Here is a 15,339-nt window from a genome sequence, read left to right as displayed (position 1 = left end):
CAAAGTCAAGTTGAGAAAATCTAGAGCTGGGGGAAAGGAAAACGAACCGTGAGGATCTACATGGTTCTGTTCTTGCACCAGCAATTCTAGTTCTTGCGCTGTGCTCGTTTCTGCATTACGTGGGGTTCTTGGTCTGTTTACGAAACCATGAACAGTTGAAAATAGTGAACACGCTTGGGCGCGTGAAGAAACCACGAGGCAGGAAGCACATCTGACAACAAAGTGCAAATCCAATTCCAAATATACGAGACACACAATCAAATAATGAGAACATCAGTCCATACATGCTTGATTCTGGGGGTGGAGACGGGCACAACAGAACATGGGCAGATTAACGGCCCGTCCTGTTGACAGGCAGACTAGAAGGCGGCTTTGTATTTTCATTTATTTAGCGTGTCATTTTATTATGTATCTCGTAGTTATGTTATTTTTTTCGCCTGTCTGAGCATTTCCAAAGGGAGTGGGATATGGATCCATTTGTACAGGGTCGCTAAATTGTGCCAGGATCCTGGTTGCCATGCCATCAATGCATACATTCAATAGCAGTGGCACTTTGTCATCTGTCCATCCATCTATCTATGCGCCTGTCTGTGGGTATCTAGTTATCTACCTATCTGCCTGTCCCCGGGTCACTATCTATCTATTCGCCCGTCTCTTGGAAAAACAAACCACCCTTTGTTATCTTACAGGGATGGGCAAAAGCATGATATCCTCAGTCAAATTATCATTACCCTTTTGTGTTTTCTATGTGTGGGTTTTAGTGGATTATCCATAATAACTGTAATACCTTTTTGTGCTCATTCGCCCATTACACACTATTGAATATTGAAGTAGGTGGATACACCAAAGCTTTAATGCAGGGGTGTATTAGTAAGGTGCCAGTGGCATGCACAGAGGCGATGGGTCGAGTCCGCTTTTCGGCTTTCAAATGTTGATTGAGCAGAAACTATTTGGTTGAGGCTTTTATTGCATCGAGGTGAATGGCGGGTGGAAAGCATGGTCGGGATTTAATGTTTTAAAGTAATTGAAATAGATCAAAGCGGGCGAAAGACTGTTCAAATAGTACCCAAATGCAGCAGACTTTAAACTAGTACCCAAAGGGGAGTTTTTTGATAAAATGTAATGGAAATTGTGCAATTTAAAGACCATTTATTCAGCAACAATGGTCAAAACTACTACCTACACAGTGAAGTAACATCAAGCTGGCCCACATTGGGCAAAACAGTGTGCAGAACATTCATCGTGCAAAAACACTTTTTGTTTCCAAATGTGTGGGTTGCCATGAGGCTCTTACTAACCATTCCAATTACAGTGGCGAGAGGAGCTTCACTAAATTGAAACTGATGACGACTTAATTGCATTCCACAATGACTGAAGAAAGGCTATGAGCCCCTGCAATACTTCCAATTGAGAGTGAACTTGTTGAACCCATTGATTATGCAGCAGCAATAAATGCTTTAACAGCAGCAAAGTCAAGGAGAGTGTCCTTAACATAGACTCGTATGTTATGTTTGTGTGCTCTGCTTTGTCATAGGAATTACTGCAAAGTTCTTGAATCACAATGTAATAAAACCTGTTTCATTTGTATAACAGTGATTTATTGACGTCGGGTAGGAGTTTCTTAACCCCAGGGTGTAGTTTGGGAGTGGCGCGTGTGCCGAGCACACGCCGGGGGACGGGGTGCAATTTAGTGTTTCGCCCTGGGCACTAAATGGACTAGAAGACGCCCTGGTGACACCTTGCAAGCAGTCGCTTAACCGCACAGCCTGTTTCCGTGTAATGCTGGGAATAGCTCATTATTGGCTGGTGCTGATTACTGTTCAGAGCCTGTAACGGGGGTGGGAGGTGAATGCTATGGGTCAATGGTGGAGAAGAGAGAAAGATGAGGGTGACGAGAGGAAGACAATGAGTAGAAGATAGGGGGTAATGAGTGCCCAAAGCAATATGTGTAGTAAGTGGGTGGCACAAGCCCTTCTGATTACCTGTGATTAAGGCCTACTTGACTGTGTCCCGTGTTCAAGTTTGAGACTCCTACCGGTCCCTTGGTGTTTGGCACTGGCCGCACTCGAGTACACGGTGGTGGGAACGTGTTGAGACTATCCTGGGCCCTGTAGGCTTTGCTTCCATTTATCCCGGGCCCCTTTTGCTAGTGTTGCACTCGTATGTGTCAGTATACAGCAGGCAGTCCTGTGTGTTTTGGGGAAGAAGGGTTTGTGAGGGTGCGGGTAGTCGGATCTGCAACTGGCCTTTGGTTTCTTGTCTATAGTGTGGAGCTGCTTGAGGGGCTGGGCCCAAGTCTTAGGTCCATGTAAAGTGGTGTTATTGGAGTCAGGAAAATGCGCTCGCCCTAGAAAGGTTATCCACCTGTGGCAATGCCTGACCCCCAACGCGACTGCTGCATGGGAAAAGGGCATCTTTGGTGGAGGCGCAGACAGGGCTGCATGGACCGTCGCCATTCAGACGGACAAAATGCAGACTACTGGCCACAGGGCAAGACCAGGGTGGAATGGCCTAATTAGGAGCTTGCACTCCGTCATGGTGCAGGTGAGTGACCGCGGAAGACCATGCAAGATAAGCTTGCAGTACTAGGTCCCTGCGCTCTCCCTAGAGCGACCCGAAATGGGAGTCTAGTTATGGCGACATTTGCCGACTCATGATCCTGTAAGGAAACCTACACATTTTTGCCAATATATTCTGAAATTTTGCATAGCGGTTTATTTTTTAAATAACCTGTTATATAGTCGATGGCCAGCATAGTATATTTGACCAGTCCAGTCATTGTTTCTTGGTGTTGCACACACTGGAGGGGGCAGTGCACAAATAACGTCATCTTCTGCTATTCTAGGATGAATGGAGCCAAGACAGCGGGGTTTGAAGAAGACGTTGGCTCGCGGACTACTCACCACTTCATGTATCCGGAGAGCGCCGTGAACCTCCCCCCTGGAGTACACCTTGTGCTCATTTCATTCAAGCCTCAAGACTTGAAGTGGGTCGCCAGTGCCTTTTCTACAGGAGAGCTCAAATTGTAAGAAAGAAGTATTAGGTTGCTTGCTCATTGGTTCACCTTCTGACCTATGTATGTGTTTGGTTTTCTGCAGCGCAGACCTGGCTATGACGCAATCGAGCACCGGGGTGTACAGTTATAGGGTACAACTAGAAAGATACACTGTTAAAGGTACAACTAGAAAGGGCCTGGAGAGAAGGGATTTAGAGGGTTAATGTTAGGGAGAGAATGGCATAGTCAGTCCTGAGAAGTGTGCTGCTGGATTTGCACCTGAGCTCTCGTTGAAGCTGCATTCCAGGGAGTATCAAATGTCCTGACCTTTCTAATCACTACTAGTGCTACTAAGGGGCCAGCCAGAGAAGCAGACACAATTATAATGGGCGCAACTGGAAAGCTGGGCCTGAAACCGCATACGCCTGACGGAGACCATCACAAACATTGGGGTCGCGGAGGCGGAGTGCAGTGCACAAACACCGAATACTGAAAGTATATTTCTGTAGTCTTTCATTCGTAGAAAGAACAGGAAACCAAGATAACAAATAGGAGTCCTTCTGAACAAACGAATGCGCCCGACTCTCGCCCTCTTGTCCTAGCGTGCTAGGTATTCCTGGAGCACCTATCTAGATGCTGGCTTCCCGGGTCCTGCACCCTTGGCCACCTAAGAAACGCAGAGGTCGCTTTGACTTCCTTGCCCCCGGATTGAAGTATCGCTGCATTGCCTTTGCCAGCTGTAGGTAGTACTCGAGCTTCTAGAGTGCTGAGAGTTGTTGCAAGGAGCTTTTACTATCACCCTCACTTCCCAAGCCCCTCTTTCGCCCTCCAAGATGGGTCCAAGGCTTCTCTGGCTTCTAGGGTCCTTAGTCTTCTGCTCCCGTTGCCTGGGGTCTTCTACCCCCTCCCAGGGGTGTTTCCAGGTCTGGAAAAGATCCAGGGCTATACTAATGTGAGGACTTGGGGCTAGCTAGCCTTTTGGTTGTAGACCCTGAGATTCTATCCGGGGCTATAACCAAAAGACCCAGGTCTATAGCCCCCTAAGACCTCCCCCTAGCAACGTCTCTGCCCCCTCCAACATCTTCTTCCTGCCTTAGGCCAACTCCGGCCTCCTTGTTCCTTCCTGCTCCTGCTTCGGGTTTTGCCTGCTCTGGCTGTTGTTGCCCCCTCCCTCAGTTCACCACCTCCTCCTCCTGGTGTTATCTTCCTCACCACACTGTCCGGACCCCCACCTCAGATCAACCCATCTCCTTCGGAACTCTGATGGCCTCCTCGTGAATCACGATTCTTTAATAGGCGCTGTTTACATGCCACTGAGCTGGAGACAAGGCACACTTAAGCACACTTTATAAGAACAGCGGGGGCTGCGTTCTGTTGGTCGGCTGATACTTGCCGAACAGCAGAACAGAGGGTGGGTGAAAACGTGACCAGTGAAGGAACGCTTTGAGGGAAGTCAGGCAGACGGTACCGTGGAGTAATGTCGAGCGAGGTAATGTCCTGCGAGTGGGAAGACAATGGCGCAGAAGCAAAGCGGGAGCTGCCCTGCCGGATGGGCCTTGTGAGTGTGCAGTGAAGATTAGCTTCCGGACGCCACATATCGGAGGCATGAGGGAAGTCAGCGGCCCGGAACGGCTGCTTTCGGCGCTGCTGCTGATGCTTTCAGCGGGGTCAACGTGAGTGCAGTCACGCAAAGACCCAACAACCTCAGTCGCATACACTGTAAAAAAATAAATAAAAAAAACATACATTTTTCAGTCATGAATTAAACCCCAAATTAAAAGCTCTGCGTGTCTTTACATCAAGAAACCCTTCAGCTAGTTGATTCTTCCCCAATTTCACATCCTCGAGCTGCCAAATATTGGTCCGTTGTGTGTTTGAGGCGCAGTCCTGGATCCGGGTCTCATTGCCAGAAAAGTGAGGTGTCCGAACACCAGGCCAGGCAGTCCATGGTCCCCCTTGTATGCCCCAGATGACACATGGCACCGCTGCTAGGAATGCGGGGGGACGGGGGGATCTTCACACCAGCATGCAGAGGAATGCGGCATCTACACCGGTTGCGCCTTGAAATATCATTTGCCGTATAGGCGCATTATAAATACCCAATAAATAAATAACATATTACAAGCGGGGGGATAGGCTCGATCTTTGCAATACTCCATAGGGTGTCATAGGTTCGTTTGGAGTTTAAGTCCCTCGCCCTATTTACTGATCTAAATTCTTACTGCACTGTTTTTGACTTCTTTCTATAACGCTCGCTCCTATGTTCATTGCCATCATGGATCTCATTTTAATGAAATGGTGCCGTTACGTCTTGACTTACACGTAGGCAGCTACTCACTGCCAACATTTCGCAATTTGCAAGTGGAGTGCAGAAGTAGGCCAAAAGGCGGCGTGCCCGTGTGTAAATGAGTAAACGCTGCCTGGCATGCTCGCATGGCAGGCCGCTTTTACATTTAATTGTAAATTGCGCTTGCCATGGCCGCATGGTAAGTAGTGTTCACAATTTCAATAAACGCTACCCGACATGCAAACATGTTGGGGCATGTTGAATTATAATTGTACAGGATGCCTGCCATGTGGGCTTGGCAGGCAGCGTGTAAAAGAGTTCCCTATAGGGTCAGCCTCCTGTATTCTTCTGCATAAAGCAGGCTGACCCCACGGGGATCTCCAGCATTTGCACCAGAATGAAAATGCATTCCGGCACAAATGCTGGAGCATTAGTATGGTTGTGATAATTCAAATTGCATTCTGCCACTCAACTCTGCCATACAAATGATTGAATATGTGGCGTGGATGTAAGGCATTGAAGCCGTATGCAAGGCTTTTGCGTATTTCATTCACGTTAAGCCACTCTAGAACATGAGCTCCCATGCTTTCCTTATATAGTTGGTTTCGTAAGAACCACTCTCCTCTGTCTTCTAAGGTTATACTGACCTCTGGTGGTAATTTGTGAGAAAGGACACCTTATGCTGCTATTCTGTATTACGTTGAGGTGTAATAATTGCTCTTTTCTGTTCTTTAAACACTTTCTGATCCCTAGCAAATGCCCTTTGTATGAACTCTACTTAGAGGAATTATTTCGGCTCGTAAGACTTGCACGCAAAATTAAACGGACTCTGCCTACAGACCATACACTATAGTCACGCATTATGTTACATTTTATTTCTATACCTTTTCATAAGTTTATGCCTACTATTCATCAGATGAGCAAATCAAACTTAATCAAATGAATAACTCTCATCTCTGAGAGGAAAAACAATCTTTCCCGCCTAGATCAAATGAAGTCCTATTTCTATTCGGCAGTGTGCACTTGGGACCCCGGGTCAATACATGTTTACATGTTTTACACTCTTGAAGACAATTTTTTATAGCACTGCTATATCAGATTGTATACCTCTCTGCCACCCCTAACACCAGACGAGCAGAATCCGCTTTTCCTGGAGGGTTTACTCCTTCCTGATGTCCTGAGCTCCAGATCTGGGCCTCCTTAGAGTCTGACTGTAGGGGTAGCGCTCTTGTTTTATGAAAGGGCTCCGCCGTACCATAGCAGCGGCTGCAGCTGCCGCAAGACTTGTAACGCCTACGCACAGTCCCTGGTCTCCTACAGCTACACTTCTTCGCACCAAAGTGATGCCAAATTTCCTCCAGTTAAATGCTTTAGATGGAACAAAGAGGTGCAGGTACTCGCCAAGGTGCGAAGCCAAACATTCCAGCGCTGTCGGCACAAGTTGTTTCGGTGGGGCACCTTTGGTACTGGTCTCTTTTAGGCACACCGTCTTGTTTGCAGGCAATGCCCAGTGAGATTAGATTATGTGCCAAAGATCAGACACTTTGGTAAAGCAGTGTATCTGGGATACTTTCACACAAACTTCCAGTTTGTTGTTATGCATTGTGTCATGAAAGTTTGAATACTGATATCAAATGAGGCTTCCTTTTATGTGTATCAAACTAGCATCTCATAGCTGTAAACGAAGCTTTAGAAGGGGATTTTCATTACTGCTCACTTTCATTGCCTAGTAAGAAATTCGGGAAGGAACTGGGGCTGTGTGCAGGGGCGGTATCAGGGCCTTTGAATCCTTTCATTTGAAATGGGCCCTGAGCCACAGGTGGGCCCCAGCTACTGCCTCTGTGTTTTATAAACATTCTGTGTATTATAAACATTCCAGTGCGCAAGGTCTAGGTTGCCTTTGCTGATCACAGACTTCAGCCTCCCAGTTTCCAGCAGTGCAGTGCTACATTCAACACCTCATTGCCTTTTCACACCATGCTTGGATTTAAAATACATGAACATTTCAATCTCGGTGTTCACGCAGGTCCTCCAGCCCTGATGACCTCTTTGTCTTTCCACCTTGTTCCTCATTAGTTCATTGGGCTCTACGAGATATTGCCGCTTTTTGAAAGTCGCATACCAAAAAGACCAATTTTATTGTGGCCTATTTTGGGCGGCCCTCAAAAAGCAGAAATACCACCTTCCACCTGCCCAACCTTCCAGTCAAGCCATTCCCCTGCTCGTCCCTCTCTCCCATCCTCTCCCGCACAAGTCAGGATATTTTGGAAGTAGCATTGTTTCACCCCCCAAACTCCCGTTTGCATCAGCCCTGCATCCCCCACCTTCCTGCACCCCAAGAATTCTGCCCTCAATCCCCCACCACACACGCAAACATGCAGTAACATTTACCCTCACTCCCCCGTCACAAACATTCCCCTTCTCCCCCACCACACAAGACAGACACACATACACCAACACTCGAAAAACCACTCACCATGGACACCCGCAACTCCTCTTCCAGGCTCTGCCACGCATGTGAGCCCTTGCGCGCACTGGTTTGCGGCAGGGGTGTGACAGTTCGCTTTAGAAAGACCGCTCTTAGCGCTCTGCGCAGTCTTTCTAATGGGTTCTTTTTTACAATCGGGAAAGTGAAAACTGTCTTTTCACCGTTAAACCGTTCATTGTTCTATGCCAACATTGCTGGTCGTTGAGCCCCTCCTTGCTGCATTTTCACTAAAGTGGTAGGGTGCTGACAAGACCTGGGATACAAAAGAACTTGCATCCCTCCCCTGCGCTCTGTTCTCGGTGTCTGCCAGATCACATGGAGGACAAGTGACTGGAGCTTTGCAGCTTGAACAAGCATTTTACTTGCACAAATTCCTGGCCTTAATGCCGTCTGCTAGTGGTATACTGTGTTGGCTCCCACTGCTCTAGACTGTATTAGTGTGCCCCACTGCATATGTTACTGTACAAGCCAATTTACTCTATACTGGGGATGAGTGTTGCCCATCTGCTTTGGGAGAACCCACCCTCCCTCACCACTGGCTTTCCCTGTTAACATTGTTTTCCATGACTTTTTTTTTTGTCTGCATTTTTCACTCTGCGATGTAGCCACATTGTTCTAATCAGGTAATCCGCGTTAAAGGAAGAAAAATGAGTCAGTAGCTCAGCAGGCTGAGCCAATGTAGCCGAAATCTGTGTTTAAGCTACATGGCAATGCTCCTTTTTGATTCCTTATGCAATCATCCTTGCCGCTTTCTTTTTTTTGGCAGTTATATTTGTTTTTGAAATCCTGTTTCTATTTCATTTGTTTGTGGCCAGCCAAGTGGGGCCCCAAGTAGACCTTTGAAATGGGCCCTTGCACCTTCTTCTGGTCCTGGCTGTGTGCACGTTTTCAGTGAAAAACGTTCCATCACAACTCCAATTCCTTAAACATGTATATATTAGACTAGGCACTGCTAATTAAGCAATAAGCCCCAGGGCCCATAGTTACAGGCCTGAGCAAAGCGAGGGCCCTAACAAAGGCCCAGGGTGTGAAGATACCGGTGGGGGGTGTCTGTACTTCTGCTCTCTATATGGTAGAGGAGAGGCACAGTGGACCCCAGCCAAGATTCTCAAGCGGTAGCAATGGACGAGCAATCAAGGCCTAGCTTCTCAGGAGGTGATGCGGGCTGGTTCTTAAGTACAGTGTAGTCCCCGAACCCCCACAAAGGAATGTCCACACACTGTATTACTGAAAACACAGTCTTTATATAATTAATATTCCAAGGTATGTACACGATCACAATAACGCACTTTGTACTCGGAAATCAACAATGATGAATATATACATTTCTAAAGTGGTATCACCAATGTTATCAAATCTCTTTAAAGTGCATCAACTGTACAGTTAAAATGTCACACAGATCAATAACAAGGGAACCAGCAATAGAGATAGGAAGCAACGCAAGAGGGTTGAAACAATGGACAGAATACTGGCCCCTACCAATAGACACAATTCTGTGTGGAGATCCCCTCACCTGGGCAACCTGTAAAATAAAGATATATAGCACAAGCCCAGTCCATATATTGTTCAATAGTCTTACTTCCTCCTGTAATGTTTTACCTCCCCAATGTACCTGGTGGAGTAGAGTTCTTCGAAGACGCGTCGAAGGATCCTTCTTGAGTGACTCCCTTTAAAGCAGGAGCCACGGATCGTCGAGAGGCGTCGGAGATGGTGAACTTGGCGTCAATGAGAAGTTCAAGGGTGCCGAGACCACGACATCGATCCAGGCGGTGCTCGTCAGCAACGTCCTGCGGGGATGAGGTGTGCGGAGCACCTCGGCGATGGATTTTTCAGGACCGCAAAGAGTTTCAGAAGAACTGTGGCCCAACAAGGGCGTCAAGTCGTCGAAGTCTTTGTGGCATTTAGGTGGCGGGAAACCCACCGGTGGATTCTCCTCGGTGCGTTGGTCGTCCTTGACTTTCTCCGGCGGGACAAAGTGGTCGACGTTGCGGACAAGCGAGTCCTTCGATTCAAATGTTCTTAGGCAAAGGAGCGGGCAGCTCCGGTCATCGGTGGCACGGCGTCAAGTGGTCCCCACGGCTGGGCAACACAACTTCGACGGGCCTCCAGCGGTTACACAAACCTGCTAACCCTGGTCGACGGCAATAGACTTCGGCAGCGGCGAAGTCCGGGTGCTTTGCTTCGTTCTCCTCGGCAGTCCTGTCTCGGGTCGGCAGCCTTTCGAGGGTCTGACTTCCAGGGAGCTTCAGCGAAGGTTAGCGGTGCTCGATGGTCCCTCGGAGCACGGGAAGAGGGCGCCTTACCAGGACCTCTCTCAGATCAGTCTTCGACGGATTCGGCAGCTTTCAGATCAGGTCGAAGCAAATGTAACAGCAAGTCTTCTTCTTCCAGCTGCGTGTCGAGGATCAGCAGTTCCAGTTACTCTTCAAGTGTAGACACAGCTTCTGAACAATTTCCAGTGGTGAGAGGTCCCCAGATATACTATCCCGTCTCTCATCCACACTGTCGGGTCACACGCAGCAGCCAATCATACAGAAGGGCATTCATGATGCAGTCAGTCAGGCACACAGTGCATTCAGGCCATCCTCCTCCCTCTCGGACACTCACAACAAGGAATGTGGATTGGGACAAGTACCCAGCCATTCAACACTACACACTGCATTCAGGCCAGTTTCGGGCAGGGCTGTCTCAGTCTTTGTCTCTCGTACCAGAAACCAGACAGCCACAACAAGAAGTGCATATTGGTCACACACTCCATTCACCCAGGTCCCACCCACAGGGTGTACCCACAACATACAGTCACTGGGAAGGCTCCAGCCAGTCTGGTCTGGACTTCACAACAACACCATAAATGGAACTTCCACCCAACAGCCAGTCAGGGGGAAGGGACAGAGTCTGGGCTTCCCAGGACTTTGGGAAAACAAGGTAACCAGCAATAGAAAGCAAGAGGCCACAGGGGCCATCTTGTTTTCTATCAGAAATCAACTGATTCCAGTGGCAGGGCCTGGGTATCCCAAAATGGAGGATACTCAGAGCACCTGTAAAATTCAGCATGGAGCTGCCACCAGCCCATACCCTGCTCTGCGGCCACCCACAGGTGCCCAAAAACATACACTGGGGGCACAGGGTTGTACCTCCACCCATGGGTGCCGTAAGGGTATCCCATGGGTCTGTTCACCAAACCAAAAGAGAGAGAGCTGCACCGCCAGGAGTCCCACATGAACTCCTGCGCGGAAAACACGACAGAACACACGATAAAAAGGCAGTAAAGGACAAGGATACGGAAGCCCTGTCCCTCCGATGCATTTCCAGCATCACACAAGGCATTACCTGATGCAGCAGTGCCTCCCATGCACCGGCGAGGAGCTTGTTGATTTGAGTTCCCCGGCCTGTTAGACTGGGGTACTAATAGTTTGTTTTTTCACTTGCGAGACTCTCCAGCCTTTTGCAAACGAAAATAATAAATAGCCACCACGGATCAGGAAACAAAGTCCGTTCTCCCTTTAAATGTTGGCGATTTAAAAAAGTTTTAAAAAGTAAACAGAGGGCCGCCATGGAACAGGAGAAGGGACTATGTGTAGTCCCTTCTCTCTTTCCACTGTGGGAATTTTAAAGATTGGAAAAAAAGTCTGTTCTCCTGTTCCATGGTAGCGTGTCGCAGATCGAGAGCGGACGCACCAGGGACAGAAGTGTACCCAGCACATTTGCTGCTGATCAGGACCAGAAGAAAGAAGGTAAGTGGGGTGGGAGTGGGAGGGAGGGAAATCTGAGGAAAAGAGGGGTGGCCAGGGGGGCATTCACCTTGTTCCCTGATGGGGGAGATGGCGGCCTCCACCCACGAGGAGTCTCAGAGCGGCAGGATTACACATGGTAATGCCCCCGCTCCGAGCGTTCCCATTGCCTGGGAGGACAAAGCAACGCCCCCACTGGGTACTAATAACAAGAAACAACTTAAAAAAGTAATTTCCCAGTCTTTCCGAATCAATCCCTGCTCCATCAAGTAAAAGGTGAAGCCCACTTAGTGAAACAGTGCTCCGCGCCTGGTGTGCTGAGGGCACAGTGGCTGCATGTTTCTCTCCTTTTGTTCTGCAGGCTGGCCCCTTAGGGAGACATGATGGGTGGTGGACAGAGGAGGAGGGAGCGAGGGCTGCTTTCCTCAGCCAAGTCCTTTAAGTTGTGATAAAGTGAAATGAAAACCTTTCATTTTCATCTCGCCACATAGTTGAGTACCAGTACTCTTTCAGGCGTTGAGAAGTGCAAGTACTCAAATGCTCAAAAAGAAGAAGTGGAGGTTTTGAGGGCCGGATCGGACCGGCCCATTCAAAGCACTGCCACAGTTTAATTAGGATGTTGGTTTTAAGTAAAATCAGAACTCTCATGTGTTTAATATCTAGGATGCCGTTCTTCCACTCACATGCCTCTTAAAGGCAGGCCCACAAAGTGAACGTCATTTCAACAAATACACTTCTTAGGTATCTAATCCTCGATTTGGCGCGGCTTCCAACTTTGGCTACCTTGTACTAACCAAGCGTAAGGTTAGGATTCCAGCATTCAGAGAGCTCGCCGTTAGATAGTGACTGGCCCACTTATAGGCCAGACTGGCCTAGCAGCAGGCATAAACTCACGGATAGCCCTCTTCAGGAGGTAATCGCCATCTATTTGGCACAAACTGTAACTTTTACTGCATTTGTGCAATCCTGTAATAAGTTTGAGAATCCGACTTTTAAAAAGCTCACATCTATCTAGTGGTGACACTAGTCTGCTCCTTAACTATTTAACTTTAATAGTTCTCTGCAGTGAATAACCATGCTATAATCTACTTTTACATGCACACCTCTTAGTTCACCTCATTACAGTAGAAAGGTCAGTGAATATAAAGAGCGTTCGCTAATATGCATCTACCTCGGAACGCCGTGTTTTGGCGCAGCGCTGTGTGCGCCAGCCATCTGTGTGGCGCTTTTGGGCACGCCGTGTTGGCGGCAGCCATCAGGGTACAGGGATCTATGCTCTGGGATATTTACTTAAATATATTGTCAACCAAAGCAACCAGAAATAGGTTGCTGTGTCCCGCATGTTATTGTTTGCAGTAAGTACACAGCAACCTGTTTCTGCATAGAGCTTGCCCTCACAGTGCAGCTCCATGTACTGAGCGGCTACTGTTTGCTTAAATATACTGTTCTCCAAAGCACTGCATTTTCCCGTGCTTTGGTTGACAATATATTTAAGTAAAACATAACAAAGCACGCCTAAAAAGGGACCTGCGGCAACAGCGGTGCGCCAAAACGTCCGGCACTTAGCGCTCCGACTTAGGGCCTGATTCCTGGAACGTTTTCATATGGGATTGCGCCATTATAAAACACTTCCATGAATCAGGCCCTTAGAGTCTACCTGTTTTCATACCGAGGTAAGTATGTTTGGGAATGACCACTTTAGAGACCGCTCAGGCTACTTCAGTCTATAAAGTGGTAAACTGCGTCACCAATTCCATGAGGTCTACCCATAAAGACCCCTAAGAAATTCAACAGAAATATGTGTCGGTGCTGGTGATTCCCGCTATGACCCAGTTACATTAATTGGTCAAAATGAACGTGACAAGAAATCGGGCTCTGATGAATTTTCATCTATTGGTGATTTATTTCCAAGTACTCGCGCGCACCATTTCGCACTGATCACAATAGCAATAGAGACAATGGCCTTGAAGGAGACTTAGGTCGAAACACGTGTCAGCTGATACTTGGAAATAAATCGCAACTACATGAAAATGCATCAGAACCTGATTTCTTGTCACATTCATTTTGACCAATTAATATAATTCGGGAGAATAGCTCAGGGACAACGTGCTCGCCTTGGAAGCAAGAGGACAGGAGCAACACACGTTCGATCCCCGGCCCGTGATTAGAAACCTCTGGGTATTAAGTGTGTTATAAATGACCAATTACAAAAAACAGGGGCATAGCGCGATTCGCCAGTACTCACATATATTTCTATATGTATACCCTCTTCCACTGAATGGCCAATACTAGAACAACACTCAATGTCGAATACCTCCTTTATTCAGTCGGAACTATATATTTTTTTCATTATTTTACCCTCATTTTGATGAGTCTATATATGGACTTCCTAACAGAACAGGGTTGTAATATCCCTACTCAACTAACCTATTGACCTCTCCCACCCAGAGAATGCCCAAACACCAGAATAACAAAACTCAGAGGGCATAAACAAAGGTTAATTGCGAGAGCTCTGTGCTTCAGAACTGCGCGCTCACAACCTCTCTCCTCAACAATAAATACACTGCCACCAGAGCTGGAAATGAACATTATTTGTTGAGGGATCACACCAGCGACGGGGAGGGGTGGATGTTGGATTGTGGGGGGGGGGGGGGTGGGGGGGGTAGTTTTTTTTAAATCTCCCCCCTCGACTCGCCCCACACCCCACTGCCCCAAAACACAAATTGAAATGTACTTTTCGGGAGAGGTCAATCACGAGCCCCTGGAAAATAACCCATGAGAGGAGTGTTTCGTTTCCTATATGTTGCAAGCAAAAATTAAAGGGTGCACACCTTTTAAGCCTAAAAAGACTAGTTACATATCTTCTGGAGTACTATCATAGCAAACAATTTCACAGATCTTGTAGTTAGGTGGCTCTACACTGGTCCTAGTATTTTGCGTTCGAATCCCGTCTCTGCAACTATTAAGCAGGCCAGGAACGCAAAATCTCCGAAAAAATTAAGCAGATCAAGAAATACTTGACGGGTGCAGATTTTGGCAGACATTTTGTGTCATATACCAGATCCGGGAAAATCCGACCCAATGACGAACACTGCATCTTATGCATACGTATCTACCAATCGATGATGGGACTGCCTGATCCCCCTGTCCCCCACTGCCCCCTCCCCTGCTTCCCGATCAACTGTAAATCAGTGGTAAAAGTGTACCGAAAAAAGTAGTGGAACTGTGGTCTCGGCAGGGGACAGAGTATGTGGAAGCATAGTGCAACATTGTTATTGTTATTTTGCATTTATATAGCGCCTTATATACCATTGGTATGGTCTGAAGGTGCTGGTAGGTTGAACGCCCTTGGGAACCGAAGTTCATGTCAGTATAGAGAGTAGAGGGAGTCCAAAAGTGCGTGTGCGCACTAGGTATGTGTGCAGTTGGTGTGGAAATCGAGTGGTAGCTGCTTTTTAGTTGTACGTGTGGTGATTGAGAGGTCAGGAGTATGTGTTTGCTCTGGTCGGTTTTACCCAGAACGAGTGTGGCTGCGTTAGGCCTGAGGAGAACGCCTGGCTGGGGGGTGTGAATCCAGCAATGATTACTTAGAGTGATGTGGAGTAAGAGGGAGATGTGGATATGAGAACAGTTATACCGAATGGTGTCATAGTATCTCTGTGTTCTAGATGAGTGGTGGTGTAAGAGGGAGAGTAAGCGTGGGGTGTGGTATGATGTATGTTTTCAAGTGTTTCCTTCATTCCAAAGCATATTAAGCATCGTCTGTTGTACAAATTCGTCCGTTCCTCATATTCGTCCGCTCCACACATTCGTTCAGTCATTATCATCGTCTAGTTCA

At 47.6% G+C, this 15,339-nt stretch overlaps 1 protein-coding gene across 3 annotated transcripts in view; it reads left to right on the top strand.

The window, feature by feature from the left end:
- LOC138581133 (CMP-N-acetylneuraminate-beta-galactosamide-alpha-2,3-sialyltransferase 2-like) overlaps positions 1-15,339 on the top strand; it is a 431,707-nt gene that overhangs the window by 359,128 nt on the left and 57,240 nt on the right. For all 3 annotated transcript variants that reach the window (XM_069652226.1, XM_069652227.1, XM_069652228.1), the window contains exon 4: positions 2,846-3,025. In XM_069652226.1, coding sequence (XP_069508327.1) covers positions 2,846-3,025 — 180 coding nt within the window. The remainder of the gene's footprint in view (positions 1-2,845; positions 3,026-15,339) is intronic.

The sequence above is a fragment of the Ambystoma mexicanum genome, chromosome 3p (genome assembly GCF_040938575.1).
Source record: "Ambystoma mexicanum isolate Mex_15411 chromosome 3p, UKY_AmexF1_1, whole genome shotgun sequence".
Lineage (NCBI taxonomy): Eukaryota > Metazoa > Chordata > Amphibia > Caudata > Ambystomatidae > Ambystoma > Ambystoma mexicanum.
The sequence above is the reverse complement of the archived record's forward strand: the minus strand, read 5'-3'. Positions and strand labels throughout refer to the sequence as shown.